The sequence below is a fragment of the Apus apus genome, chromosome 1 (assembly GCF_020740795.1).
Source record: "Apus apus isolate bApuApu2 chromosome 1, bApuApu2.pri.cur, whole genome shotgun sequence".
Taxonomy (NCBI): domain Eukaryota; kingdom Metazoa; phylum Chordata; class Aves; order Apodiformes; family Apodidae; genus Apus; species Apus apus.
The window spans coordinates 145,253,580-145,280,642 of NC_067282.1; the positions used below are offsets into that span (position 1 = coordinate 145,253,580).

The window sequence follows — 27,063 nt, forward strand, 5'->3', positions numbered from 1 at the left end:
CAAAATTTGATGTTCCTCATAATTATTCGCTGAGCCACCATTTCTGAGACATGTAGAAGATGACAGGTCCTTCAGCTGCCAATTGTATTTCTTTAACACCACAGAAGGTAATAATAGAGCTCTTTGGATATCTGATCTAACACATCAACAGGAGAGGGGAAAAAAAAAACACCACACCACAAAAAAACCCACATTTGCTAAAGACTTACTCCTTCAGTTGCATGAAAGAGAAGTATAATAAAATACCCCATGGAGGGGGTATGTTCACACGTAGAGAGATGAGTGAACAAAGGACCTAAACCTCTTCCAACTCCACTACACGGCTCTGAACACTGTACATATATAACTGTACTATATATCATGATGGGAGCAGCAGTGGAGGTGTTTCATCAGGCAAAAAAGTCTTGGATGCTCTGGAAGTATGAATGGCAAGTACATGGGCAGTTCTTAAACAGATGTTTATTTGATTTTACGTGATTACTGTATTTTTGTGCTGCCTAACTTGTGAAAGTAGAACTGAACAGACGGTTGATTGAAGCAAGTATCCTTATCTCAAATACCATAAAATGATGGTCTTTTAACCCTTAGCAGTGAGAATCATTCCTTTAAAACAGGCCCTCCATTCCCTAGAAAAGGCTCACTACTGTCACCCAGAGAAACTGAGTTAGTTATTCAGCAAGCAGAGGTGCTTGAATGCTGCTGTCATGTATGGAAACCCGACAGCAGCCCCCCCCCAGTGCAATGCTCAGCCACTGGGGAATGGTCAAGCACTTTGGGATCTGCAATGAGTTTGTCTTGGAGCTGTTTGCAACTGGCTGTCTGATATGGGGGCAGTTCCTGATCTCTTTTCACAGAAGCCATCACTGCAACGCATCCCCACCACTACTACCAAAACCTGAACTACCAAAACCAACTGAAAGCTTGAGGACTTACGCATCTCTTGGCCCTTCCTGAGAGAGATCAAAGACCTGGCGTGGATTCAAATACCACATAAACATTTGGAGAACCTTGGTGCCCTGGGAAAAGAGAAAAACCAAAGGAAGGGAAATTATTAATAGCTTTCTGATTATTAGAAAAAATAGTGTAGAATAGTCACTATATTTGGACTGATTTTCTTTCTTCTGTTCTTTACAATGCAAACATAATCCAAGAAAAAGACCATCTTAAAAATGGCACCGCAGCTGACTGCTCCATAGAATAGCAATCCACCAGTCTGGGCAGAGTACATACGTATACAATACAGACTCAATTTAACAACACAGATCATCAGTGGTTCAGAAGAACAAGCATTTGGGGTCAGAGCAAAGGTCCAGCTCCCACAGCAACCTGTTCTCCTACTTCTCACTACATGCAGTAAGAAAACTCGGTTATCCCATACCACCCTCAGCCACTTATGACAGCAAGAATTTGAGCAAGCTTGTGTGCAAAGTCACTATCCCACTGAACAGTGTCTGGCACAGCATCCGAGTAATGATACTGCTTTGACTTTCACCATCACCACCATGAACACTCATACTTGTAGCCCTCTACCATCTAACGAAGCAGAAGCCAAGGACTCTGGGCTGCAGCTGCCCCAGCATTCCCTCACTAAGTGAAGGACGGCTAGCACATCAGCTCAATATATGATTTTTGCCTTCTCAAACTCTAAGGTTCATATTCCAGACACTCAAGTCCCTTTTTTTGTTCTGCCCAGACACGAAGTGGCAGGATCTCTTAATAGCACGGGTCCTAAGAACCCCATGGAGCCAGCTTATGCCTCAAAGTAATTCAAGGACACATTTCAGACATAGCCTAGAGGGTGCAAGTCAGAAATTTTCAATAGCTGCTCCTTCTGAGGGATGGCTCTTCTGTCTGATACCTTCCCCTAAGTGGAGAACCAAGAACAGTAGTTAAAGTGCCTAGAAAAAGGTATAGGAACAGAGAAACATGTGATGTTTGCTGCAGATATTTTCCCAACCACAGCTATTTACAGGTCATTGAATACTTGAGCCAGAGGCAGGGGTCCAGAACTTCAGTAACCTTCAGGGTTTCCTCTTCCAAATCTCTCCTTCAGCCCACATAAAATTTCAGCATTCACAACATCCTGTGGCAAGGAGTTTTGCAGCTAAGCTACACTCTATGAGAAGGACCAACTTTTTTCTTTGCTCTGAATCAGAGTCTTAGTTTAATTTTATATCCTCCCTAATTCTTCTAACAGAGGAGGCCTATAGTGCATGAATAAGAGCATAGCAGCAGCTATACTGTTCTTCATTTTCTATAGGCCTCATATCTCACATCAATCTTTTTTTTTTTTCTTTCCAACTAGGCAGCCTTGTTTATCAAAAGGCTCTCAGATTATTTGATAATCAAAAAGTGGCAGAACTAATCTTCAGAACTTTCACTTGGATAAGTTTTAATTCCAAGAAAGAAAGAAGTCTGCTGCATGATCATGTTAGTCTCTGAAACTTGGTTTTCTGTGGTACAAGACGAGTAATGATGTTTTTAAATGCCATAGGAATGTGTCAATCCACATTCATTAATTTCACCAGGTTTTCCTTGTAAAATGAAATCACTTTCTGGATAAAAGTTTAAGACTTCATTAGCAATCTAAATTTTCTATGAAAAGTAGAAATATTTTGAAAATTTTCAAACTATCAGTTTAGATTCCTTTCAAGAACCTTAAGATAGGAATGCAACCTCTCAAATGCTCAAGTATCCATTCCACCCTCCTATTCCATTGTAGTGGAAAGGGCATTCAACAGGAAGGACTTCTAGTGACAGCAGTTCAGTTGCACAGAGTTCTTCCTTTCTGACTTACCAAAAACTATTCTCATTTGCAGATACCCTGCTCTTAAACTAAAACTTTGTGACATGGATCCAGATTATGTTCTTACCTGATTCCCTCCACTTTTTGGATTGACAAAAACCAGTAGTGGCTTCATGAGTGGAGAGGAGATAGGCTTTATCACAAATGGTCGACCTTTGTTATCCTGAGAACCAGAAGAAGGAAACAACTTTTATAAAAACTTTTTATGGCTTCCCTGGCATAAAATGTGCTGGACACTCAAGCTAGCTCTGACAAAACTACCTTAGGTACTGGAAACAGTAGAGCCATTTTGATGGGGAGGTTAGTTGGGACTAATTTATCCAGCTGAGACAACTGTGTAAGAAGATAAGAGGTAGGGGAGAGGGGGAAATCACTTCAGACCAGTACAAAACTATTTTAAAATTTTATTCAATATTATTTCTAAAAACAACCCTCAGTTATTCACACAGCAATAATACTGTGTCAGATACAGTGCTGTTTCTAATGGGAACAATTTCCCAGTGGAAAATAGAAAGAGATAAACTACTTATTTAATTAATTCTGTTTAAGAGACAAGTTATGCCAGCACTAGTTGCAGATGATCTGATCTTGAGTTCTTGGCCTTGCTGGCCCTCCTGCTTTTGAACAAATATCACAGGTCAAACATGACATCAATAAGAACGTTATTTGCCTCCCTACTCCTTACCCCTGCAGGACACTACAGCCCACTAGTGAAGATACTCCCCTGGGATGTGGCAGACCCAGATTCAAGTTTCTGGTCTGCAGTTCTCCCATCATCCAAGAGAGGACCCTAACCAGTGAGTTCTGGCTGTGCACAGGCAAGTGTCCCTCTACCTCTGCCCATGAGGCTATTGTCCATCTAGGTAACTAAAACACTAAGCAGGGTCTGGAAACAAGATTTTTATAAGCTACATGGTTATTCAAACCATCAGATATTAATCTGTTTTCACTCTCCCTGCGGCCCAATGTCAATTTTCACACAAACACACTATTTCCAATGTGAGATGTCCTGAGGGAGACACCCTCAAAATGGAACATATCCCTACATCAGTGCACTCACCCTGGATTTCAGAATCCCAGCTTCACACCCCTGCTCTGCCTACTGGAAACCAAGATTCTGAGCTTAGTCTTATATCCCAAGGAAACACTGTTTCTTAGGCTGCTGGTCCTTCTGGAGTCTGGCAGATTGTTTCTTGAAAAAATCAACTCAGCAAATATAATTGCTCATGTTTTATCAAAGTTTTATCAAAACTGATCAAAACAAACTCAATAGTGTAGAATTTTCACATGGGAAAACTATTAAACACTGCAGAAAAAAAATTATACTTTAAATTCTGCACTTAGACATTTAAACAAAAGGAGACAAATTCCCAAAGCACTTGAATACCTACTTCATTGCCTCTTTTGCTGGCTTTTCTTTTAAAAGACGTTCTCTTCTTTCGCCGTGTTGAAGTCTTTAATGAGTTCTACATTAAAAGAAAAAAGAATACATGAAAAGCAAAACAAAATTTAGAAGACAGGCCTGGGCAGAGCCCCTTTACGAAGCTCTTCCATGCATGTCCATTTGGAGAATGGTAAGAGTATTTGGCACATGCTTGAGATTTAAATTACATGCGCTGCATGCTTTACACTTCCACACCACCGTTTATGGAGAAAGCCACACACGGAGACCAGACTGGTGCTTTGGAACTGGAAACTTTCCCACGCTGTGAGGGGGAAAAAAGATCAGATGCTCCCATAGACTCACATAACACCACATGTTGTACCTGCCAACCCTCCCAATAGGGGTAGGAGACTCCCGTTTCCCCTTCGGGGCTCCAGTCTCCTGCCCAATCAGGCTCGTCTCCTGGTATGGAGACCATCTGCATAAAGACGTAATAAAAAAACATGATAAATGAGAAATTTTTCATGTTTTTTTGTGTTTTTTTTTTTTAGGAAAGAAAACAACAAGTTTTAGCTCTGGCAACCATTATGACTCAACATGCCACCATGACATATGATGCTGGCACTGTGGAGTCAATCCCAGCCCATCAAGAAACTTGTGCAATCAGCTACTAAGGAACAAACTGAATTGTTAACGTTTAAGGATTTGGGTGAGGGGGATTCTTTGTGTAGTTTTTGTTTGATTTGTTTTTAAATAAGAATATAATTTCACTACATGGAAAAAAAAAAAAACCCTAATAAAATTGCTTCTGTGTTTGTAGAACCTATTAAAATAGAACTCGCATTAAAGCTTCTCTCCAGGCTGGCAATAGCCTGCTCAGTGATACTGATCCAAAAGGTATTCTGGTGTGATAGGAACAGTCCAAAAAGGGGAACTTTATTTGATTTTTTAATTATTTTAATTCAGTAGCTGAAGTCATACCGCAAGAAACCTAAACCCTTTCCATATGATTAAAATATTTTTTTACAGGAAATATTGTAAATATTTTCTCAGTATTTCAACTTCTAATCTAGCTGTCACTAGGAAATAAAGTAACACGGAGAATTAGGAGAACATTCGTTGATTTTTTTTTTTCTGGCTTCAAGAGGGGAAGCTCATCCAAAAGTTCACTTCTATCCCTACCTTATTCAAAAGTGTATGACTAATAAGAAAGGTCAATGACCAGAGATGATAAAATTTGCAGTCAGTGACATTTATGCTTTATTATGCTTGCTAACCAACATTAACAAGAATAGCTACTAGATTCTCTTTAATACCGAACAGCTACTTCCAGAATTTCAAAACTTAAGTATGACACATCAGGGATGAAAGCTGACATTTCCATGTCTTTGAGAAGTTAAGAAAAACTAACAACTGTCTAGCTCAAGTACCTAAAGACACAGCCCTTTTTCACCCACACCATGAGAAGCCTGCTGTAGAGCAAGGTGCCAAGCTTTTTGTCACCTCTCAACATTTCTTGTGGGCCATAAAATCATAATGCCTTACTGCTTAGAGAAAATACCAAAGACAAAAAAGCTGCTCAAAGAAATTACAGGACTGAAAGAGTGGTGAGGCACTGGAACAGGCTGCTGAGAGAAGTGGTGGAAGCACCGTCCCTGGAAACATTCAAAAAACAGATAGACGTGGTGCTTCAGGAGACAGTTTAGTAGTCACAGGGGTGTAGGGCTAACAGCTGGACTTGATGATCTTGAAGGTCTTTTCCAACCTTAATCATTCTATGAGTCTATGATTTATCCTTTTAGACTGTATTTTGAGGAACCAAATAAAGAAGTGTTTGTACTCTTCCCTACTCTGATACAAAGTGATTTCAAAAACATGATAAACCACAAAGACTACATCTATTATGGAAGTGTGTCAGTATTATCATCTGCATGGTCTTTCATTGCCCTATCTCTGTAGTCAGACTGATTGAAGACAAAAGTCTTTACATCAATATAAAGGTATAGGATATAAGTCTCAAACTTGCCTCCAGTGAGAGTCTTAGCCTAGTTTCTCAGCAGTTCTCTCCTGAAGGATTCCCTCTGGAGTGGGGCAAAACACGACAGGGAGGAGATCTAGTCTATTTGCAGTCTTGCCAGTGATCTGCTGAAAGGTCATGGGCATACCAAGTCTTTTCCCTGTGCTTCAGTCTCTTCAGGTGTAAAATTGAAAATACTTATCCTATTGGTAAAGTGCAGTGAATTCTGCTGGCAATTTGCAGTCTGTAACTCAAGTTAGGTATTATGCTAGGCAAGTACCTAAACATTTCTGTGGAAGAACGACTGTACTTTTTTTCTGCTGCCACAATGAACGGACCTAAGCCCAGTGAAGTTATTTGTGAAAGGGATAAGACAGTAAAGTTCTGAGTAATTTTTTTTTAAATAGTGATTTAAAGAAGGTTTAAATATATTTGTCATTAAATCCCATTATAACACCTCTCTTTTCTTGCCTATGGCTGGGGTGGAAAGATGCATACAACTATATTAGAAAAAGTTACACTCTAAGCCTTCATTCATTACAGTATTTCACATTTCCAGACTCAAAAAGACAATAATACATGCTATGTCATAGATATTTATTTTAACTTTTTTTAAACATGCCTATAACTATCATGTTAAGATAACCTAAAGCTTTGCTGCAATGATTGCAGCTGCATGTCCATAGCAAATGAAAGGCAAAAAAGCTGCTTAAACATACGTAGGTTCTCTTTGCAACAGCCAACAGTAATGAGTCTCTGCACATTAAACTGAAGAAGTGGATGAATACTACCTTGTCCACATAACAAGGTGATGAGCATTTTATAAGCACACAGTGTTATTCAGTGAAGCACCTGATAGCAAAGCATACCTTTGAATGGGCAATATGTAAATCCTAACTTGCCTCTAGAGAGGGAACCTCTCCTTTGTGGATGTCAGTTTGGCCATCTTAAAGAGAGATTTTTGGTATTACTGCATGGTCACTAGAGTTCTAAGCAAACGTAATCAGAGGAACAGAAGAAATGGAGTATTTTGTATGGTGCTGGGTGGTGTGAGGGCCACAGACTATCACAGACAAATCCAGTGGACCCTTTCAAGCTTTTAATTTACATTTCAGCCTTCATTTTCAAAGTTTCTTAGCATGCTGGGCTTCAAATTACTTAAACAATTAACAGTCTCTGGGAAGACCAATCTTGACCATCTTCTGGTTGTTCACAAACCACAATCAGACAAGCCAGCTGCACTCAGCAATTGATGAAATAAAGAAATAAACCCAGAAGTATAAATACTCACTAGCACTTTATCAAGGTCCTCAAAGGAGGAGAAGAAGAAAACACCTTGTTTACTCACCTTCAACAGAAAAAAAACCTGGAACTTTACAGTTAATGTCTTTGCCTTCCCAAATATAAACTGACTCAGTCAGAGATTTGAAGATAGACTGACTGAGTCAGAGCCTCCCTATTATCTACTTTTCTCCCACAACATAAGCATAGCAAGTCCATTCCTTTAGATAATACCGCTTCTGTTATCAAACATCATCTATAGCAAAATACCACCAGTCAGCAGGGGTGACCTGCTTTCCCAAACTAGGAGCTGGAATTGATTTGAACCCCAGGAAATCAGAGCTGGTATCACAGTGATGCTAACACGGGAAAGTTATTGAAGTGGTTCACATTATGAATAACATGGAATAGATACTAGAAGTTTTCCATTCATGTAAATGGGTCATTACATACAGGGCTACCACTAATCCCAAAGCTATTGGAACCATTCTGAATATTCTTCATCTTGCAAGACATTTGCAAGCAAAAGCTCCCCATTTGACATGTAGGTTGTCAGCAGAGATTTGTCTTTAGTCAATTACACCATAATGTTTCATCCCCACAACTTTGCTGGTAATCAAAGGAGTGTTCTTTTTATTCACACCTAATATTTGAAAGGTAGTGACCCACATTAACAAGCTAAACATGGAAAACCATTTTTTGTAGCAATAAAGGAAAAGATATAAATTAAAAATCAGAAAAGGTTTTGCTACAAAAAGCCACCTTATTCACTTAAAAGAAACAACCAGCAAACAGAATGAAGGCACCACTAAAATAAATTTAATGAGTAGGGAATTCAGTTCAGGAGTTGCTTGAGACCAATGTGAGTAGTTAATTAGAGCTGAGGAAATAATTTATAACAGAAGGGCTTCAAGCCAAACTTATTCTGGTTGTGGAATATGTGAGAAACAGATTATTGGCTACACATTTAGTTACTATCTGAATTAACAAAAATTACTTAATATTTTGTTTGCATTCTGTGGATTGAACACAGTCAACATTTGATAGTGTTTACCAAACATGCAAATAGGGTGAGGAGGGTCATAATACACAAAAGTAGAGCTGGCCAGAAACCGCAGGAGGGGAGAAAAATATTTCCTTAAAAAATAATAAATAAGAAAACATTACTTCTGCCAAAAAAACTGAAAACACTTCTGAAAGATGTGCCAGTATTTTTTACAGCAATAAGGATACATTCCCCAGAACTAACAAATCTATGGATGCTGTTAAGAAGTTCTACGGGAATATACCCATCATCTGCACTAAAATATCATTTTCATCTATCTAAGGCTTCAATTACTCAAAGTTTTTGCATGTAGCTGACCTCAGATTTTAAGGAGTTGAGACACGGTGCAGAGGGAATACTGGATTGAAGTACTTACTCCCCACTCATGACTCAGGCACACAAAGCTAACAATTTATTGAAGTGTAAAAATGTAAACCTTTATTTAAAAGCATTTTGTCCTATGAATTATAATTAACTGGATTAGATATACTATTTTAACTTTTTTTAAAAAATAATGGACAAGAAAGAAAATTCTCTAAAAATGTCACAGGAGAGTAACCCCACTTTTACCAAATGCCAAATAAAAAGCAAACTATAAATGTAGATTTATTCTAAACTAAACATTAAATAATGATAGAACAGATCAAAGAAAGGTTACTTTTAGTCTGGTCAGACATGAGCGTGTATATTTTATATTAATTTTTTAAAATTAAAATTGGTATTTTTTGTTTTAATATTATTTTCCTGACTTGGTTAAGAGAACAGACATTGAAGTGTATTGATGGCTCACAAAAAGGAGTTTTAGTAAGCCGTAAGTGACATAACAAATTCAATACTCTTGCCTTTTTTGTTTTGTTTTGTAGGGTTTTTTTAAGGAAATACACTTAAAAACATACAAAAGGGTTTTTGTTTGAGCTTGTTTTGTTGTGGGTTTGTAATTTTTTAATGGTGATTTAAAACAATTTCCATGGTAAATAAACTGGAAACTTGAAAAAATATTATTTCCTTATCAGACCTAGGAAGAGGGTAACACCTCTGGCCACAGGCAGCTGGTTTTAAGATCACTCATCTCGCTTCTCCCATGTCTATGGGGTGCTCTGTAGGCAAATGGTTAGGGTACAAGATGCTCAAGGATCCTGGCAGTACCCAGTTTCCAGGTCTGGATTGCAACAATTAGGAAGCTGTCTCTAGTGGTTCCCAGCCCAAGAATCTCTACCCTATGGATCCACCTCCAATCCACAGACCTGTAGAGTTACCAATTCTGTGGCTAATGCCCAAAACAGAGGTTCCAGTCTGCTGTGAAGCCCAGGGACCAAAAAGTTTAAGACGAATGGGTCATATGGTCTCTTTAAGGACACAGAAAAGGAGCCAGCTTCATTTTTGTGCCAAATAACACACTCATGCTAAAATTTAGCCAAGAAAATTAAGTCCCTGCTGAGAACCCTTCAATAAGAGAGGAAAAAAAGATTTCTCTGCAGGAAGCTGGGGTAAAACTAACAGCAGAAGAAGAGTGTGGGGGAAAAAAAAAAAAAAAAAGTGCTAAAGAAACCTTATATCTCAGAGAAGTGGTTAGGGATCTTGCCCGTTCTGGACCTAAAAAAGAAACAGTGGTCTCTTCAGTCAACTTTTTGATTATACTTTTTTTCCCCTCATGTTTGATATCCAGCTTGTTACTTGTGCTATTCACACAAAAATATGACAGTCATATCCCTAGACTGTAACTGAAAACTGACCAGTGTCCCAGCTCAGACCTTTTTCCAGTTCCATGGGACTATTTGTCTTAGTGCCTTCTCTGTGGCCTGAACTTCTCTGCTTCTTGTTGCCAGCCAGGACACAGAGCCAGAAAGTCCTGGGTCACTTCCCAAAGATAGACATTAATGTAAGAACTGTACATCATTGCTTGAGAAAACAAGAGTTTCTGTCAGTGGAAAAAAAATGCAAGAAAACTGGAGGGGGAAGTTTTGATATCCTGAACACTATTAATTTAAATAAATAAAATGGTAATAATAATAAAAAACAAAACCCAACAAACAAAAAAAAACCACCACCCAAGGTTGTTTCAGAGCTTCTGAAATAAAAGTTTTACCAGCATTTCTATCTCCCTAATATGTTTAGCGTGTGTTTGTTTGTTTCTTTAAGTTCGACCTGAAGTGAAAACAAACTTTTAAAGAACAAAATACTTATTGCACAATGGCAATCCCTTTGTAATTTTTGGCCAGGTCTCTTTTGGATACCCTCTCTCCCTGTGGTGTTCACCACAAGACAGCATCCTGTCTCAAACATATCACTTCTACTACAAAAGCTTCAAGTCAATGTTTGCAAACAGTTTTTCCCTGTATTTGCTCAGCTCTATTTAATGAAACATGCTGGGCTGCCTACAACACAGGGAATTTCTTGCAGTATGCTTGCTAAAGTCACAGTTAGAGGAACAAACCTGAGCTGGATTTGCTCAGAACAAAAGTCATGTTTGTTGCTAATCATCCCAAACAGGGAAACCTACTGAAGGGTTGGATGAAGGGGCAGAAGGATACAGATTCATCATCACCATGGATGTATGTTGGGTTTCAGGGATAGTGACAGGGTTGAACAAGCATGCTTTAAGTGAAGGAGTACAGAGCAGGGAAGCCAGGCTGGCCCTGAGCAGCCATACAGCTTCAGAAACAGACATCAGCATGCAGTTACCTGAGGTTTCTTCACCTTAATGATCCAGGTGGGAGGCACAATGACAGCAGCGTGGGCCCCCAAGGAACATGGCTCCTCAATGTGATGTAGCATGAAGCAGGTGACTTTATTATGAAACTGGAAGAGAGGAAAAGAGTGAAGTCAATTTGGAGGCCAAGAAAGACAAAGAGAACGGGGAAGCACAGAGAGGAAGAAGAGGGTGACAGTACAAAAACTGAAGCAATGTTCCCAACTCCACCATCTTCTAAGTCCTTCAAACCATGGAGTTTTAGGAACATATAACTAAAATCATCTTTCCTAGCCATACCCTCTTACAAGGGGAAAAAAAATCAAGCACAAGAAAAACCCAAAACAAAAACCCAAGCCCAAAAAAAACCCAACCCCCCACCCAAAAAAAAACCAACAACACCCCTACTTAAACACAGATTGAAGACCACAAACTAGTTTGGTGTAATTCTGTGTTTCAAGAGACTTTTGTCTCTCCAGGCTAGCAGCGGCAGGGTATTGATGGGAGGTAGCCAGCAACCATGTTGTGCAGCATGACTCTTTTCCTAAAGGACTTGTACCAGCCATTTGTCTTTGAGCAAAAGGAACAAAAATGGCAAAAATGGGGGTGACTCACAGAGAGGGAGCCCAGAAAGCCAGGACAAAATAATTGTTTGCAGTGCAGTCAACTCAATGGTAATGCTACTCATCTCCTGGAGTATTGTCCACTTACCGCCAGCTTGCACCAGGAGCAACTGATTGCCACAATCTCTTTACTATGGAAGGAGAATTTCTGCTGAAAGCCCTAAAATAAGCAAGAAAAAATTATTTAATTCCTCCCGACTACAAGAAAATTAACACCTTTAACTCCTACCATGTGGCTGTGCCAGGCTAAATCAGTTCTTTGCAGTCAGATACCCTGGTTCAGTATCAAAGGTCACAGAGGGGGTAAAATAATGACAAGACTCAGATTCTTCAACTAGGGCATTTTCATACACACAATTTAAAGACATATGTCCAGAATTGTATTTTTTTTCTTAATTATTGTAGTTAAAAAGAAGGAAAGGGAGAAGAAAGAAGGAAGGCTTTATTTCAATAGGTATCTACAAATCTGAATAAAATTCAGAATTTTTTGTTTAACTGAACATTCTTTCATTGAAGTTTTTTTTTTTCTTTAGATGTGAAGAAGATTTTCAATTATCCTTTTTATTTCCTTAGGTTTTTTTGTCATGGGGTTTTGTTGTTTGTTGTTTTATTTTTTAAATACAGAGTGGAATCAACTGCAATGCCTATGTGGAAATGTTCTGATTAATTTTTTTTTTTCTTGTTTTATCTGAGTTCTTGCTTGATCTGAGTTGGCTCAGATAAAAATCTTTTAAGTAAGTTCTAAAAGCCAAGATGGTTTGGTTCAATTCAAACCAATATAAAAGAAAATATTTCTTTATAGTTTTAAAGAGGAAAATAACAAAAAAAAACCCCACAACAACAACAAAAAAAACACCACTACCAGCAAATATGACATTTTATTCTCCAACAGATTAGTTTATTTTTTGCAGGATGTTATTTCAGCAGACATATCACTTCACTCTAAATTCTAAGGCTGGAAAAGACCACTTATCCTATACATCCTTCTTGCATATATCACAGGCAACAAACAGTAATTGGAGTTACTGCCTGAAAATATGTGTTCAGTTAAAGCTCTTTTTAACTGAGAAAAAAAAAATTGGGGTTAGTGGCTGCAGAAATTGAAAGTCAAGAAGTCTGTGGAATAGTTTATTGTAGTCACTTTCACTTCTTAGATTTATTTTGGATTTGTAGTTGTCTAGATCCTTTAATTCACTGGCTTCTACCAAACTTCTCTATTACACTAAGTAGCCTATCACTACCCAGAGTTTTCTCACTGAAAGTCTGTCAAGAATTTGTGAGCCAGTTTTCTTTTCAACAAGTTGAGTTTTACTTAAATCTCCTACATGCTGTACAATGCCCAAGACCCAGTGAAAAGAGTTATAGTAAGCTGATTTAGTAACATCTAACAGGAAATTTCCTCAAAGCTTTTATAATTAAGGTCCTTCTTATTCTAGTTGCTACGGAAATGAAGAGGAAGACGGAAACCTGCAGGAAAAAAGAGTCTGTTAGTGTTCTGTGCAGTGACAACATCAAGCACACTGAGGAGAATTAATTTAGTAATAATAAACACTAAAAACACCAAAAACCAGATGCACTGGTCTTGAAGTAAATGACAGAGCCACACTCTGTCCATATGTGGGTTGCTGAGAACAACACTATGAATATCCAAAGGGAAGGATCGCTCCCTGACTGCCTGTCATGCAGAAGTGAACATTGCAGCTACTTCAGGTACACCCAGCATGTTTTCAAATGAATTTGAGGGATAGACCACATTGCCAGTGAAGGCCTAGTCCTAAACAGGCTTGCATCACCTCTGCCTAGATTTTTTTTTTAATATTTCCCCTGGTGCTACAGGTTTTACATTCAAAGAAATTGAAATAGTAGATTCTTCATAATGATGGTGATCTATCATATTCAGATTTAGTAGTGGATTGTGGTCAAATGACTTCACAAAGACAAGCTGAACAGCTGCTTCTGGCAGGACAGATCTAGTCTGCCAATATGAGTGGGCACAAGAATAAATGGAGTGACTGTATGATGATGTGAAATCTGAAAAAGAGATCTGACACTGGATTAAATACTCTATTCTTATTCACTTAGACCAGTGCTTCTTAAGGTTTCTCATCAATCTTAATCTTTCTTGACCCAGAGTGTATTTTAAAAATTATTTCAGCCCATCACGGGCATGAAATGTTTGGTTTGGTTTTTTTTGTTCAGTTTTGTAACAAGCAGGGGAGAAATTCTTCCCTCCCAAAATCTCCACTAATGAAACCTAAAATTCAGTACATTAATTCCACAGCCCATCAGTGGTGTATTTTAAACATAAGGATTTAGCAGCTTGTCTGGTTCTAGATGGACAATTTCTCATTTATTCAATAAGCCATTTGGTTTTTAGGGAGTCATTAGAGAAAATTATACATCAATAAAAACATATTAATGATAAGTAGCAATGAAACACCATTTTTCTTCCTCAAAATTTTTGCAAATATGAGCTAATTCTTCCTAAGGATACATGTTTGAGGTAAGAGAGCAATTATTTGAAAGCTAGCTTTATAAAATGAAGAAACTGATTAAATAAAGCAATGCACTGCAGGTCACCGTGAGATTTGTTGGGGACTATCAGAACAAAATGCTGGAGTCCCTCATACTCCGCCAGAAATCATCTCTTCTGCCTTCTCTCAGTGAGAGGGGAAACTAAAATTCAGCTAACTTGTCCCAGTGTCTGCATACATTTAGTAATTTTGGAATAGAAAATTAATGTTACCTTTATGAGAATATTGGCCTAACGGTGCCTGAATAGCCCTGATTCACTGGCACCCAATTCCTGCACAACACATTCAATCCCATGCTATCAGCTGTTCCTATGGAAAGAGGCAGTTGTGCATACCAGAGGAAATATATTTGGAGGCAAAGAGCACCTGAATCCCCAGCTTGTGCTGAGGACTACAATCTGTCTAAATAATTTGGATAAAAGTCCATATTACTTTAGGCACCCATGAACACAAAGAGAGCACACAGGGATTAAAGTTTTGGTTATAGTCCCAAATGTACTTATTAAAGAATATTTTCATACCAGTGTTAAGAGTACTAACTTTTTTTTTATTGCACGTATTTTCCTGCAAGACTTTTTTTTCCCTTTTTAATGCTCTCAGAGACACTACAAAGCAACATTATTGGGGGGGAGCTGGGTATTATTACAACTCAAATACACACAGCAACAGAAGAACTTGGATCGTGATCTCTGCTAAAATACAAAAAACTAGAATTGCCTTTCAACCACTAGAAATTTCAATCCTGTAATTACATGCTGGATGATACCTTATAAGCTGTATTGTGCAAGCAAGTGACATGTAACAATGGGACCACAATTTCTGTTGGTATCAAGGACACTTTGCATAAGGACTTTCAGAATTTATTTATTTTTTTTAATAGCTATAGTCTGATCCTGTGAATAGAATGTCTATTAGGAGCTGTAGAATTAACTTTCGATTAAGTCTAATCTAAAAGGAATTTAGTTCATTTGCTGAGAGACCGCTCCACATGTGAACTGTGGTAACTGATGACAATCAGGCAAATTTCTTCCAAACTGCACTTCTGATCTGGGGTAAAACACTGACATAGACACTTCTGTTCTCCAGCTCCCAGGAAGTATCAACCGTGGCAAAGAAGGAACACAAACTATAAAGCCATGCTAACAACGTTGAGGAGCATTAATTCCTTTCCACTGTCTTTTGACTTGAACTTGAGATGGCTAAATCCTAAATGTTAATTTCTACTTTCTTTACTCAAACAAATTATCATTAAAATATTTAACCACATAATTCCAGAGACGGGATAGGACTCCTATCATAAAACAGTGAGATCTACCAGAATCATTAGGTATTCCATAAATAATGCTTCCTTTCGTTGCTTTAAATTTATTGCCTTTCCATTTAAATGATAGTTCCCTTTTTCTTATATGGCAAGAGAATACAAAACATGGTTCTCACTCAGAAGTGTAAGAACTTTAACAGCAGAGCATGAGACAGAAAAGTATTTTGCTGTAATAGGAGAATGCTTGGACAATAAAGAAGTTGTGGGGTTTTGTTGTTGGTTGCTTTTTTTTTCTTCTTTTTATAATTTTCCCTAATCCTTTCTGTTTCTTGACAAAGAACTCTACTACAATACACCCATGTTAGTCTCAACTAAATGTTTTTTTTATTTAAGGTGACAACTGTGATTTCCTCTGAACAGCTCCATGTCAGTCAGGGCTGATAAGAATTTTGTGACGGACTGGTCATGTTGTCTGCATGAATGTACCCAACACAACTTTTAATACAATGGGCAGTAGGTACTTCCATGGAAAAATCAACTCCTAATGCCTCTAGGGGAGATCCAGGCCAAAACTGCAGAGAAGGAAGGCAGTATCACTGCAGATTCACACCATAAGAATGATTCATGCAAAGTGTTGCACTGTTTGCATGCCTCTTGCTATAAAAGGGCATCACATTTTTATTGCATGCTTTGTTGCAGCTGTGATCTACATCAGTATCCAGATGCAAAGCTTGTTTTCCTTTGGTTTAAGTGCTGTGCCATGGAGACTAGACACAGTCTTTCTTACTAGTTGATATTAAGAGGGAGGCAAATGTATATTATAGTGCTAGAGAAAGGAAATTAAACCCTTTTGTTAATTTTATTTTTAAATCTCTCTCTACAGATTTCAGAGGTTCTTCGTATTTCAGAAGAAAGGTCTTCAGTAGCTAAGGTATTTCTTACCCTTTTTTTATAACTTCTTAGAAATAAACTATTACAATCTATGCAGCAGAGGAAACGTGAAACAATTTTGCACTCTTAAGTCTACCAGGGCAGAAAGAAAGCCATGGTCTTTCTTTTTCCGGAAGCCTGAAAAAACAGGCCATCAAAATTTCAGCACAGAGAACAGCACTGTGAGAATGCCATATTGACTCAGGGTTAGCTTAACAAAGAAAGAAGCTCAAGGGGCCACAGCCTTTCTCCTAGTACTCATTTTCGCTAGCTAGTGCAGCTCAATGTCCCAGGACGTGTGATGTGCTCATCAATGCTCTTTCCATGTTGGAATTGGAGCTGCTACCACTCAACATAACAGGCATGTCATTTTCTGCTTAAGAGAGGCAAGTGTTGAGGACAGAAAAATATCAGAGGCTAGAAGGACCTACTGGCTACCCTGAATTCATCAGTGCCCAGTATTGTCCATGTACCACACTGGCAATCTTACCTTTCCACACTGCTTACATTTTCCCTCCTGCCTCCGCCTGTGCACCCAGTGGTGTCGGACAAAGTTCTGCAAAAGAAGGACAAAAAAAAACATATGTTCCAGGAAGCAATGACAGGATTGCTTTCAAAGGTACTATCTGTGGGAAACGGGATTACGGGCACCAAAAGAAAGGTCCCTCCAGCCAATGCAATAATTTTTAGAGTAAATTGTAGTGGTCCCCACAGGAAACCCCAGACACAACCAAAACTGCAGGAGGAATAAGAATGAGACAGTGTTCTTTATACATGTTGAAACATGGACAGAACTGCTCTCTGTACTCTTCTACAAAAAAAAGAAAGTTCATTCCATGATGCAGACATAATCAACACCTAAACAGAGAGCAGAGAAGTGTTCAGACTCTGCTGTGTCCTGCCCTAATGCAGGTCCCTGCTCTGTTCTGCTTGGAAATACAGCCCTTACATGCAAAAAATCACAAGTTAAGGCAGGAGAAGGGAAAGAAGGGAGGAAAGAGCAGTTATTGAAGCAGTCCTTAATACTTGTTTGGACTGCTTACAATCAGGATGGCAGCAAGAGATGGGAGGGTGACTGCTGCCTCTCTTCCTGTGCAGGCAAGGCGGTTAGAAGGGGTCCACCTGCACTGTGCTCTTACCCCAGTCAGCCCTGAAGCACTGATGTGGCAGAGAATGTAGCTACCTCTGCTAAGAGCAAGCTGGCCACTCATCAACTACAAAAGTTGTGGTTTTGAAACACTGGCTTTTAACTATGTAAGACAGATACATAAATAGATCAATTATAACAATAAGTACCCAGCACCTTCAGAGGAGCTGAATTCATAGAGAAGATGGAGGTAAACCATACTGTTTTAATTTTTTTTACTAAAAAAATCTTAGGAAACTAGAGATACATCTAGAAAAAAAAATACATAAGGAAAGGCAAGAGGAAGGGGAGAGAAATGGAGAAACATTTAAAAATACTAGTTCAAAGGTAATGAAAAAAAGAGAAATGCTATACCCCCCTCCTCAAGGGGAAAAAAAAAAAAAAGAGACAGAAGAGTTGAATGAATGGGAAAACAGACAAAAGAAAGATGAAATGGCTTCCACCAGTGTAAATAATGGAGTGCTTCAGTCAGAATCCATTTTACGTTTAATCTGGGAAGAACGTGTCCCAGTGGGAACAAATACTCTGTCTAAGACTCCTCTGAATCTAAAAGCACTGCTGCAGCTCCACACCTATGGGATCAGCACACAAATCAAATGAAAAGCAATTTTCAGTTGTCCATTACTTACTTCTCTTGGAGATCTGGAGCCTCCTTCTCGGAAAGTTGGTTTGCAGCGAAAATTAATCTGGCATTAAAATAAAGCTGTTAGAACTGAAATTGAGCTGAGAAAGAATTTATTCCAATATGTTTATCTAGGCCAAACTTCCAAAATATTAATTATCTATTAAAATATTAGCTTCACTAGCTGAACAAAGTAACTTACCTGAACTCCAGAAAATCTTTACGTATGCCATAGTAATTCCCCTTGCTATATCCCTACACAGCCCTCATCTTCATTAATGCTATTGTTGCCTGCTCAGTTCAACTATTTAAACTGTCTCCCCCTTGCCTAGAAGGAAACTGCCTCATCTGTTTTTTTCTGAATATCATTTGCAACCAAAGTGGACTTAAGCTGAGGTCTCAATAGGAGCTGGAAATCTAACTCTGCAAGACATTCTTGTATGTTCCAGCTTTATGTCTTCATATACAAAATCTGTAAAGAAATTTTCATTCACATGAAGATCTGTACAAACTACCCTAAATTTCTACCTTTTGCTTAGATCAGGCTACTTTAATCCACCTTCCCAATCACTAAACATTTGATGAGCATTGTAATGCCTCACACAGTGGTGTTGCCTCCTTCAGATGGGAGATGAAAGGCGGGAAGAGGACAACAGGACCTTCCATGAACAGAAAGCTTTGTTTATGAAGATTAAGAGAAAAAGCATGGAAAAAAAAACCAAGGGAATCCTATAAGAAAAGTCCTAAAATTTTTGAGAAAAGAAAATCAATATAAGAGCAAGGGCTATGTAAAGAGAAAAAAAGATGCCGAAAAAGAGAGAGGCAAGGGAAAAAGCTGAAAGATATGTGAGGTAAAGATGCACTAAATAAAATTTATTCAGGCTTAAGTTGACTATCCTTCAAATACTAAAATGTTTAAGGATACTATAACAGCTATGGTCTTATAATGAAGGCAAAGGAATGAGTTTCCTCAAATTTAAATGCAACCCTTCCCATATAAATAAGTTCTTACCTCATTTGATAATGGCAAAAAGAGGAAATAAAAATGAGATTTAAAAAAAAAACAAAATACTTATTATTTAAGAAGAAATAAAAGCCTTAGCAATATCAGTCTTTCTCCATTGCTCTTCATCTCAAATTGCAATTCATAGTTTCACTGCTGAGTCGTGGCAGGCTGGAAAGACCTCTCAGATTCTATTTATTTTACTTAATACTTCCACCCTTACAGAGAGGGCCGAGTAGAAGACTTATCTACCCATTTAAAACTCCACTGGGTTTAAGAGGAACACAGACGTCTTAACAACTCTCTGCCAAGAGGTGAATTTCATGGTCTCCAGAATGGTATCAACAAGCCCAACAGAATAGGTTTTATCTAAGTGCTTATTTACTCCGGCTGTCAATGCCACCAGCTCGCTGGACTACAGAGAGTCAGCACTGCTGATGCTGAAGGAATTAAGGTAAAATTCACTGGTAACATTTTGTGCTGAAAGCATGTGTTAATGCTAATTTCACTGTGGGTAAAAGCACTGAGGGTGGAAATGGTATTGCTCCAACTTGGTATTATGGCAATTACTGTGGCATTTGTCAACACAAGCCCAAACAGTGAGAAAGGAAAAAACTTTTTCCAAAAGGTTGTTGCTATAAATTTGCTATGCATCAACTTATTTTATGGAAAACAACTTTGCAAAACAGCTAGGAGTGGAAATGAAGCTCTAATGAAATCAATGGGTAAATCTCCACTGATATTTCTTTACACATATTGCATTGAGAAAGAAAATCAGTGGTCAGAAATGTCCTTAACACCTTCACAGTCATAATGAAGATGAGGCACCAGTGGGAAGAGAACTCAGATATTCATAGGCACCTGGGGGTAGGGAGAACTCCTAAAGGAGCTGAGAAACAGAGCAGATGCTCACAGAAATAACAGTACTATAAAGGAGAGATTTTATTATTTCCATGTTAAAAAACAAACAAACAAACAAACAAAAAAACAAACCAACAAACAAACAAAAAACACACAAAAAAAATTTATTTCAGAGGTTTTGAGGACAAAACAGTGTAGTCTGGTAAACACAGTGAAAAATGTTCAGAGTAGCATCTTATGCTGCATTGCTCATAACTGCCATAGCAGCTGTCATAAGATGAATTGTGCTGAGCTTAGTTGAGGAATTTTGAAATACTAATTTTATGCATGAAAGTATACTGTATTTTCTACCTTCAATATTCAACTTAGAATTATAAGGAAAATATATTAATTTTTTTAAATAATAAAAATTATGAAAGCATTCCATGTTTTTTTGTTGTAAGTTTCTTTTTTAATGGTTCACAGGGTTTGAAGAAATTTATTTTATAAAATAAGCTGGAATTTTAAGTCAAATTTTTAACTAATACATTATCAAAACAGCTATGAAAACTGATTTTGGCATACGATGTCTTCCAGATTGAAACCTCAGTAAAATTACATGAGTGTCATTCACGTCAGCCTCCAGAAGATGGCAATGTCTTACCTTCTCTAGCTGCTCCATGCACGCGTTGTGGACCACAATCTTGCAGGCAGCGCACTTCCTCCGCAGAGCAGATTTCTGCAAGAGGAAAGGGAAATGTGTGCATGAAGGTGAGCTGTTCTCAGGAGGAAAAAAAAGTTAGCTGGGAAACAAGAGATGTTCCTTTCCTTATCCCACGTCTGTCTGTGTTTTGTACTATTTCCTCTCAGCTGTCGTCTATATGGAAAAAGGTCTGAAGCTCTTCCAATTAAGAATTAGACTTTGTGAAAGACAGACAGCCACAGGACTCCAGCTTATGCACTAGAAGTAAAAGGCTCCCTTTAGGTAACAGCTAAGGTTGCTACAGCACAGCTCATCGTTCTAAAAGGGAAGAGTCTCTGAAGAGGATGACCAGAGCCAGTGAAAACTGAGGAAAAACCGCACATGCAAATCAGAGAACTCAGATCAGTTTGGAAGAGTATGTCACTTCATGCTTATCCTATATTATTTAATTTGATGGGCCTGACCACTGCCTTGAAGAAAAATACTTGGGTCATTTAGCAGAGAATGATAACTTTCTCACAGAATGTTGTTAAACATTTATGAAATGCTACAACAGGGATAAAATTCTCACCCTAATTATGGTTAGTTTTAGTAATTTCAGTAGGGCTTTTAAAATAATTTCCATTTAATCCTCATGGCCAAAGCACATTAAAGGCAAAAGAATGTATCCAGGAGAGAGAGATTTTTTTTTTTTTTTTTTTCCTTGCATATGCTTAACTTAATAAACCAGATATATTTAATTTTCAAAGAAGTTTAACTTATAGACCTGTGCTTGAAGGACAGGAAATTCATAAACACCTGGAACACTGAGATTGATTTACCACAGATTTTTACATTCAGTTTATTAATTTTCATTTAAATTTATAATAAATTATGTCATTAGAATTTTCAATATATTGTAAATAAAATCAACACGAAAAAGGGAATATAACATTGGCTCACTTTATAGAAGAATTATTATAATTTTATTGAGTCTCATAATTGTCTAGATACACTCTGACTCTGCACATTCACTTTTATGTGGAGTGTTGTTCTAATGTTCCACCTGAAGAATCCTGACGTTGTGTAACAAAGTTTTCATGTACTTTGCAACTTGTTATTTTTAAGTATGTTTTTAGTCTCCATGTACCAAAAAGAGTATGACAAGATAAAGGAACTGATCCCTAAAATGAAAAACTGCAAAAAGCAAGCAAAGGTAATGTTTTACAAGCAGCTATTTTTCTCAGTATCTTGATTTTTAAGTCATTCTCATTTTTGAATGCTAATTGTATTGCAAGTAGTTACAACCATTTATAGTGAGATGCTAATAAAAATTCAGACTACCTTTTATGTTACTTTTAACTTCTTTGATTCATCATGAAATGTCAAAACAAGTTCATGTTCTGTATGGCCTAACTTTTTATGCCAAGTCTGTGCAGCTACAGCTTAAATGTTTTTCACCACTTCTCCAGGAAAATAATTGATCTTAAATAGTCTATGTGTAAAAGAGCTAAGTCAAAGGAAGACCAGGACGTGTATAGAAAGATACAGTGTCTTCAGAATATTCAAACTGGAGAAGTCTTCACAATTTAACTGATCAGGTTAAACTATCAACATCTAAAGTTAACTGTATTTCCATTTCCATCTGATTCTTAAACTAATGAAAGCCCCATACACTGTTAACATGTTATAAACACAGATATATTTCCCCTAAGGAAAGTATACTAACTGGCAATACAACAGCCACTACCCAGTCAGAGAAGAGACACTCAGGAATTAAAGATCAATTCAATTAAACTCTTTCATACACAGAAGAAAAGCTTCAATAAGCAAACTTCAAATATCCTCAAATAGGAGAAGTCAAACATAACTTCACTCATTTCTGGTGAATTCATTCAAGAGTCTGGAAAATTCCATTTGAATCCTTCCAGTGATTAAAATCACAACCTTTTGATTGATTTGTACTCTCACAGACCCTAGTAAGTGATATAGAGCCATAGAATCATTACGTTAGACAGAAGAACCTTTACGAACATCAAGTCCAACCATAAGCTTACTAACACTGTCATGTATACCACTAAACCATGTCCCTAAACACCACAGACACACATGTTTTAAACACCTCCAGAGATGGTGACTCTGCCATCTCCCCGGGCAGTGAGTTCCAATGCTTGATAACCTTTTCAGTGGGTAAATTTGTCCTAATATCCAATCTAAACCTCCTCTGGTGCAATCTGAGGCCATTTCCTCTTGTCCTATCACTTGCTACTAGGGAAAAAGAGATCAATACCCATCTCACTACAACCAGGTAGTTGTAGAGAGTTATAAGGTCCCCCCTCAGCCTCATTTTCTACAAATTAAACAACGCCAGTTCCCTTGGCTGCTCCTCAGAAGTTCTCTAGACCATTCATCAGTTTCATTACCCTTTGGATAGATTTCACCACCTCAATGTCCTTCCTGTGGTAAGGAGCCCAAAACTGAACACAGTACTCAAGAAGCAGCCTCACCAGTTCTGGGAACAGGGGGAAATTACTTCCTTGGTCCTGCTGGCCGCACTATTTCTGATACAAGCCAGGATGCCTTGGCCTTCTTGGCTGCCTGGGCACACAGCTGGCTCATATTCAGCCAGCTGTTGATCAACACCTCCAGGTCCTTTTCCTCTGGGTACCTTTCCTGCTACTCTTCCCCAGTCCTGCAGTGTTACATGGGGTTGCTGTGACGCAAGTACAGGACCCATCACTGGCCTTGTTGAACCTAACACAATTAGCCTCAGCCCATCTATCCAGCCTACATATCTGTATATATAAATACAATAGGCTACTTTCTTTGAAAATTTCTTAAATACTTCAATATTCTAATATTTTTTCCCTTACCATGTTAATAAAGCTACTCAATACATCCATTCTCACTGCATAAATATTCTGGGTCACTCAACATCATTCAGAGCTTTTTTCCCCAAGCAATAAAGTATTTAACCAGCAGCCTTTTGTCCCTTTTTCATTCCTTCTCCTGGAACACAACAAAAAAATCAAGCTCTCCAGTGTCTGAGCACTGTACAGTTCTGAAGTTAGACTTGTTACCTTAGAAAGAAATAAATCTGAAAATAACTCACTGAGAATTTGACTTGGCAGCTTTCCTCCCCCAGGTAACAGAGGTCCCCAGAAACATTTGTCTCCAGCCAAAGATGTTCTCCGTTCACAGCATTTTCCTGAGAAAAGATGATTGTTAATCTGATTTGTGAAATTTAACCATGTGAGTTTAGAGGAGGAAAAAAAAAATAATAAAAGTCTGATATTCACCACAAGTTTAGGAAAAACAAACAAACAAACAACAAAACCCACAAAATGAACAACAACAACAAGCCATCAACGACCAACAACCACACAACCACGAGCTGTTCTATTTTTCTACAGCACAAAGCCATATCAGTATTACCCTGGCTGACCACTCCTGCTTAAAGGATGCTGATGATACAATGAATGATGTGTCACCAGTCAGAACCAAAGTATTTTTATGTACAGTTCAGTGAAACTTTGCTAGTGTTCTTCCCTGCAGGGTTTAACCATGACTCTAGATTTCATAGCCATGAGACATACATAGAATTTTAAAGAAAGTGAAAATCAAGAGAGATTAAACAAAAACATGACTCCTGAACTTTCAATTGGAGAAGCCCAAAAATGTGAGAATCCTCAAAAGTGAAAATAAAATAGTGACTACAGCTTTGGGGTGATGAGATAGTTTAGACAAGGAAAAATGCTATCTTTAAAATGGCTGGATCAACACTGTAAGCTTATGAAAACATCAGCAAAACATTAAGTGGCCAGGACAGACCAGACTTACTCCTGAAAAAAATTAGATATTTAATTGAGAAAACAAACAAAAAAAATATCTAGCACATTGACAATTAGTACTGATTAACAAGGTAACATCCAATTTTTCTTTGACAGCATCAGTTGACCAAATTTATACCTTAATTCTATAAAAAATTCTTGTTCAGAGGAAATGTGGTTGTAGAAAGACTATGGTTTTCACTTAACTGTAATCCTAGCTCAACTAAAAAACCTAAGTCTATACTTTTGAGCAAAGTGAATAAACCGGATTTCTGTTCAGTCATAATTCGAGTATGATGGAAAATGCTTTGACAGTCTCTGACATTTGGTTCCCACACTGCAGAAGTCACAAATGATGACGCTTTCCAAGCAGATGGCGTCCGACAGCAGGATGCTCTGAAATAGCCATCTTGGTTAAAATAATTTATTTAAAGTACCACTGACAGTTGCAAAGTGATGAAAAGACAAAGCTTGTCTTGCCATGCAGATTTCTTAGATAACAGCAAAATCCTTTGCCTTCTGGAATACAAGTGCATCCACAATAGCCAAGACCTACGCAAGTCTGCATGTGGTGCCTGCCACAGCTATGGTGCTCATCTCGAATAAACCAAAATGAAAAGAACAATGTTGCTTTTTTTCCTGGTGAGAGGTCTACCTGTCCACAGGTCTCCTAACTTCACCAGAAATCTTTCACTGGATGTCAGACTCAGTGTTATCTCTCAGCATAAGGGGGCTGGATGAGAGTGAGATTGGATTCCAGTCCACTGCCATTGCACCCTGATTAATTTTAATGTAATGACACACTCTTCTATATCTCCATTTCTTCTCATCCTTTCACCTGCCTGTCCACCTGAATTGTAGACTCCCTGGAATAGAAGCCTTCCTAAACTGTACAGTTCAGTGCACAAGAGTTTAGGTGATGTTTTTCAGCACTTTAATAATGCAAAATAAGCTTTAAGAACTTGTGCTAGCTTAAGAAATTCTTCAAGCTTTACTCAGATGGTAAATTATTCAGATCGTAAATTCTTTCCCTTCAAGTTTATATTACAGCAATTTTCTCTGGCAATTTTTCTATCAGTATTGCAGCACTTCATAGAAGCCTAGTCTCATCATATTAATAAAATTACTGTGCCCACATTATTGCCCAACATATTAACTTCCTGTTGAGTTCATGAGGCGCAAGAGGACCAAGCAGGAGGTTGCTAGCTCATCTAAGAGTGTTTCACCTGAGCACATTTAGTGCTGATGAAACAGTGCAATCTCAACAGTATAACCCAGACCAAAATTTTAAAGATTATAAAAGCAGTTTAGGACTGTGAAAGCTAAGTAAGGAAGCATACAACTCCTGGGACACAATTTTTAATGAGGAATCAAAATTACATTTTGAAAAAAACAAACCACAACTCAAACAGATTAAACACTCCTTCATTCAGACCGTGTCCACATAATTTGTCATCCAGGGTTTCTAAAGATAAAGTGGCCTATTTCCATAACCTAGTTTATACTGGTTGAGCTTGTTCTCTGTTGTTCCAGACTGCATCATAGATTCACATGTCTGACTTTACATCACAGTGTAAATAAAATCAGTAAGTAGTTGACAAGGATGACCTTTGTAGCTCATGCTGTGATGGAGTTCTGGCAAGACTAGATAATAAAAATCTGGTATAAGTGGCACACCTCCAGGTACCTACTGCCTCAAACAATTTCACAGCTGTGTGTGTGTAAAACTCATAATTTCAATTCCAGCAAACTGACATTGGAAAAATCTTCTTTCATCCTGAATGAGAGCAAAGACCTGAGACTTCCCCAAGATGAAATGCCTTCCTTCTAAAAGCTTTGCCTGTCAATTACTTTATCTCAATAAGATCAAAGGAAATTATTTGACCTTCACTGTTTTAAATTTTACCGGGCACTGTCATTCATGTGACGCGACATTTTGTTGCTGCTTATGAAAATCAAGATGATATAGTCAAAGGAAAATGGTTTGACCTTCTCCAAGGTTGATTTTTCATTCAATTCCAATAGGAAATTTTGACCAAAATCAATATTTCTATGAAGAATTTTGACTTCAGCAAATTGGTATTTTTTACTTCAAAATTTAGAGGCAGTATTCCACAATGTGCATGACAAAAGGATACTCCATCTACCGACACATAAGCTGACAGAGGTGACTGACACCACCTCTACTATGAGCTCCTGTTCAACATAAAACCAAAGCACAGTACAGGCTACATTATCACTTGAATGTTCTGACTCAGGTATTTTTGCATAGAGTTTTGAGTTTGGCAACCTTTTCATAAATCAGTTTGGTTTTGTCAGCTTGTCAGGTTGATGTCTTCATGTTGGCTTTAGGAGTAAATGGCTACTGA

At 37.9% G+C, this 27,063-nt stretch overlaps 1 protein-coding gene across 1 annotated transcript in view; it reads right to left on the reverse strand.

Moving 5' to 3' along the window:
- The window catches only part of DGKI (diacylglycerol kinase iota), a 172,840-nt gene that overhangs the window by 99,122 nt on the left and 46,655 nt on the right, over positions 1-27,063 (reverse strand). The window contains exons 3-11 of the mRNA XM_051640929.1: positions 23,977-24,072; positions 20,847-20,921; positions 18,347-18,403; positions 17,061-17,126; positions 11,934-12,005; positions 11,216-11,332; positions 4,198-4,272; positions 2,874-2,969; positions 934-1,016 (exon numbers count right to left, since the gene is read on the reverse strand). Of these exons, the coding sequence (XP_051496889.1) occupies positions 934-1,016; positions 2,874-2,969; positions 4,198-4,272; positions 11,216-11,332; positions 11,934-12,005; positions 17,061-17,126; positions 18,347-18,403; positions 20,847-20,921; positions 23,977-24,072 (737 nt within the window). The remainder of the gene's footprint in view (positions 1-933; positions 1,017-2,873; positions 2,970-4,197; positions 4,273-11,215; positions 11,333-11,933; positions 12,006-17,060; positions 17,127-18,346; positions 18,404-20,846; positions 20,922-23,976; positions 24,073-27,063) is intronic.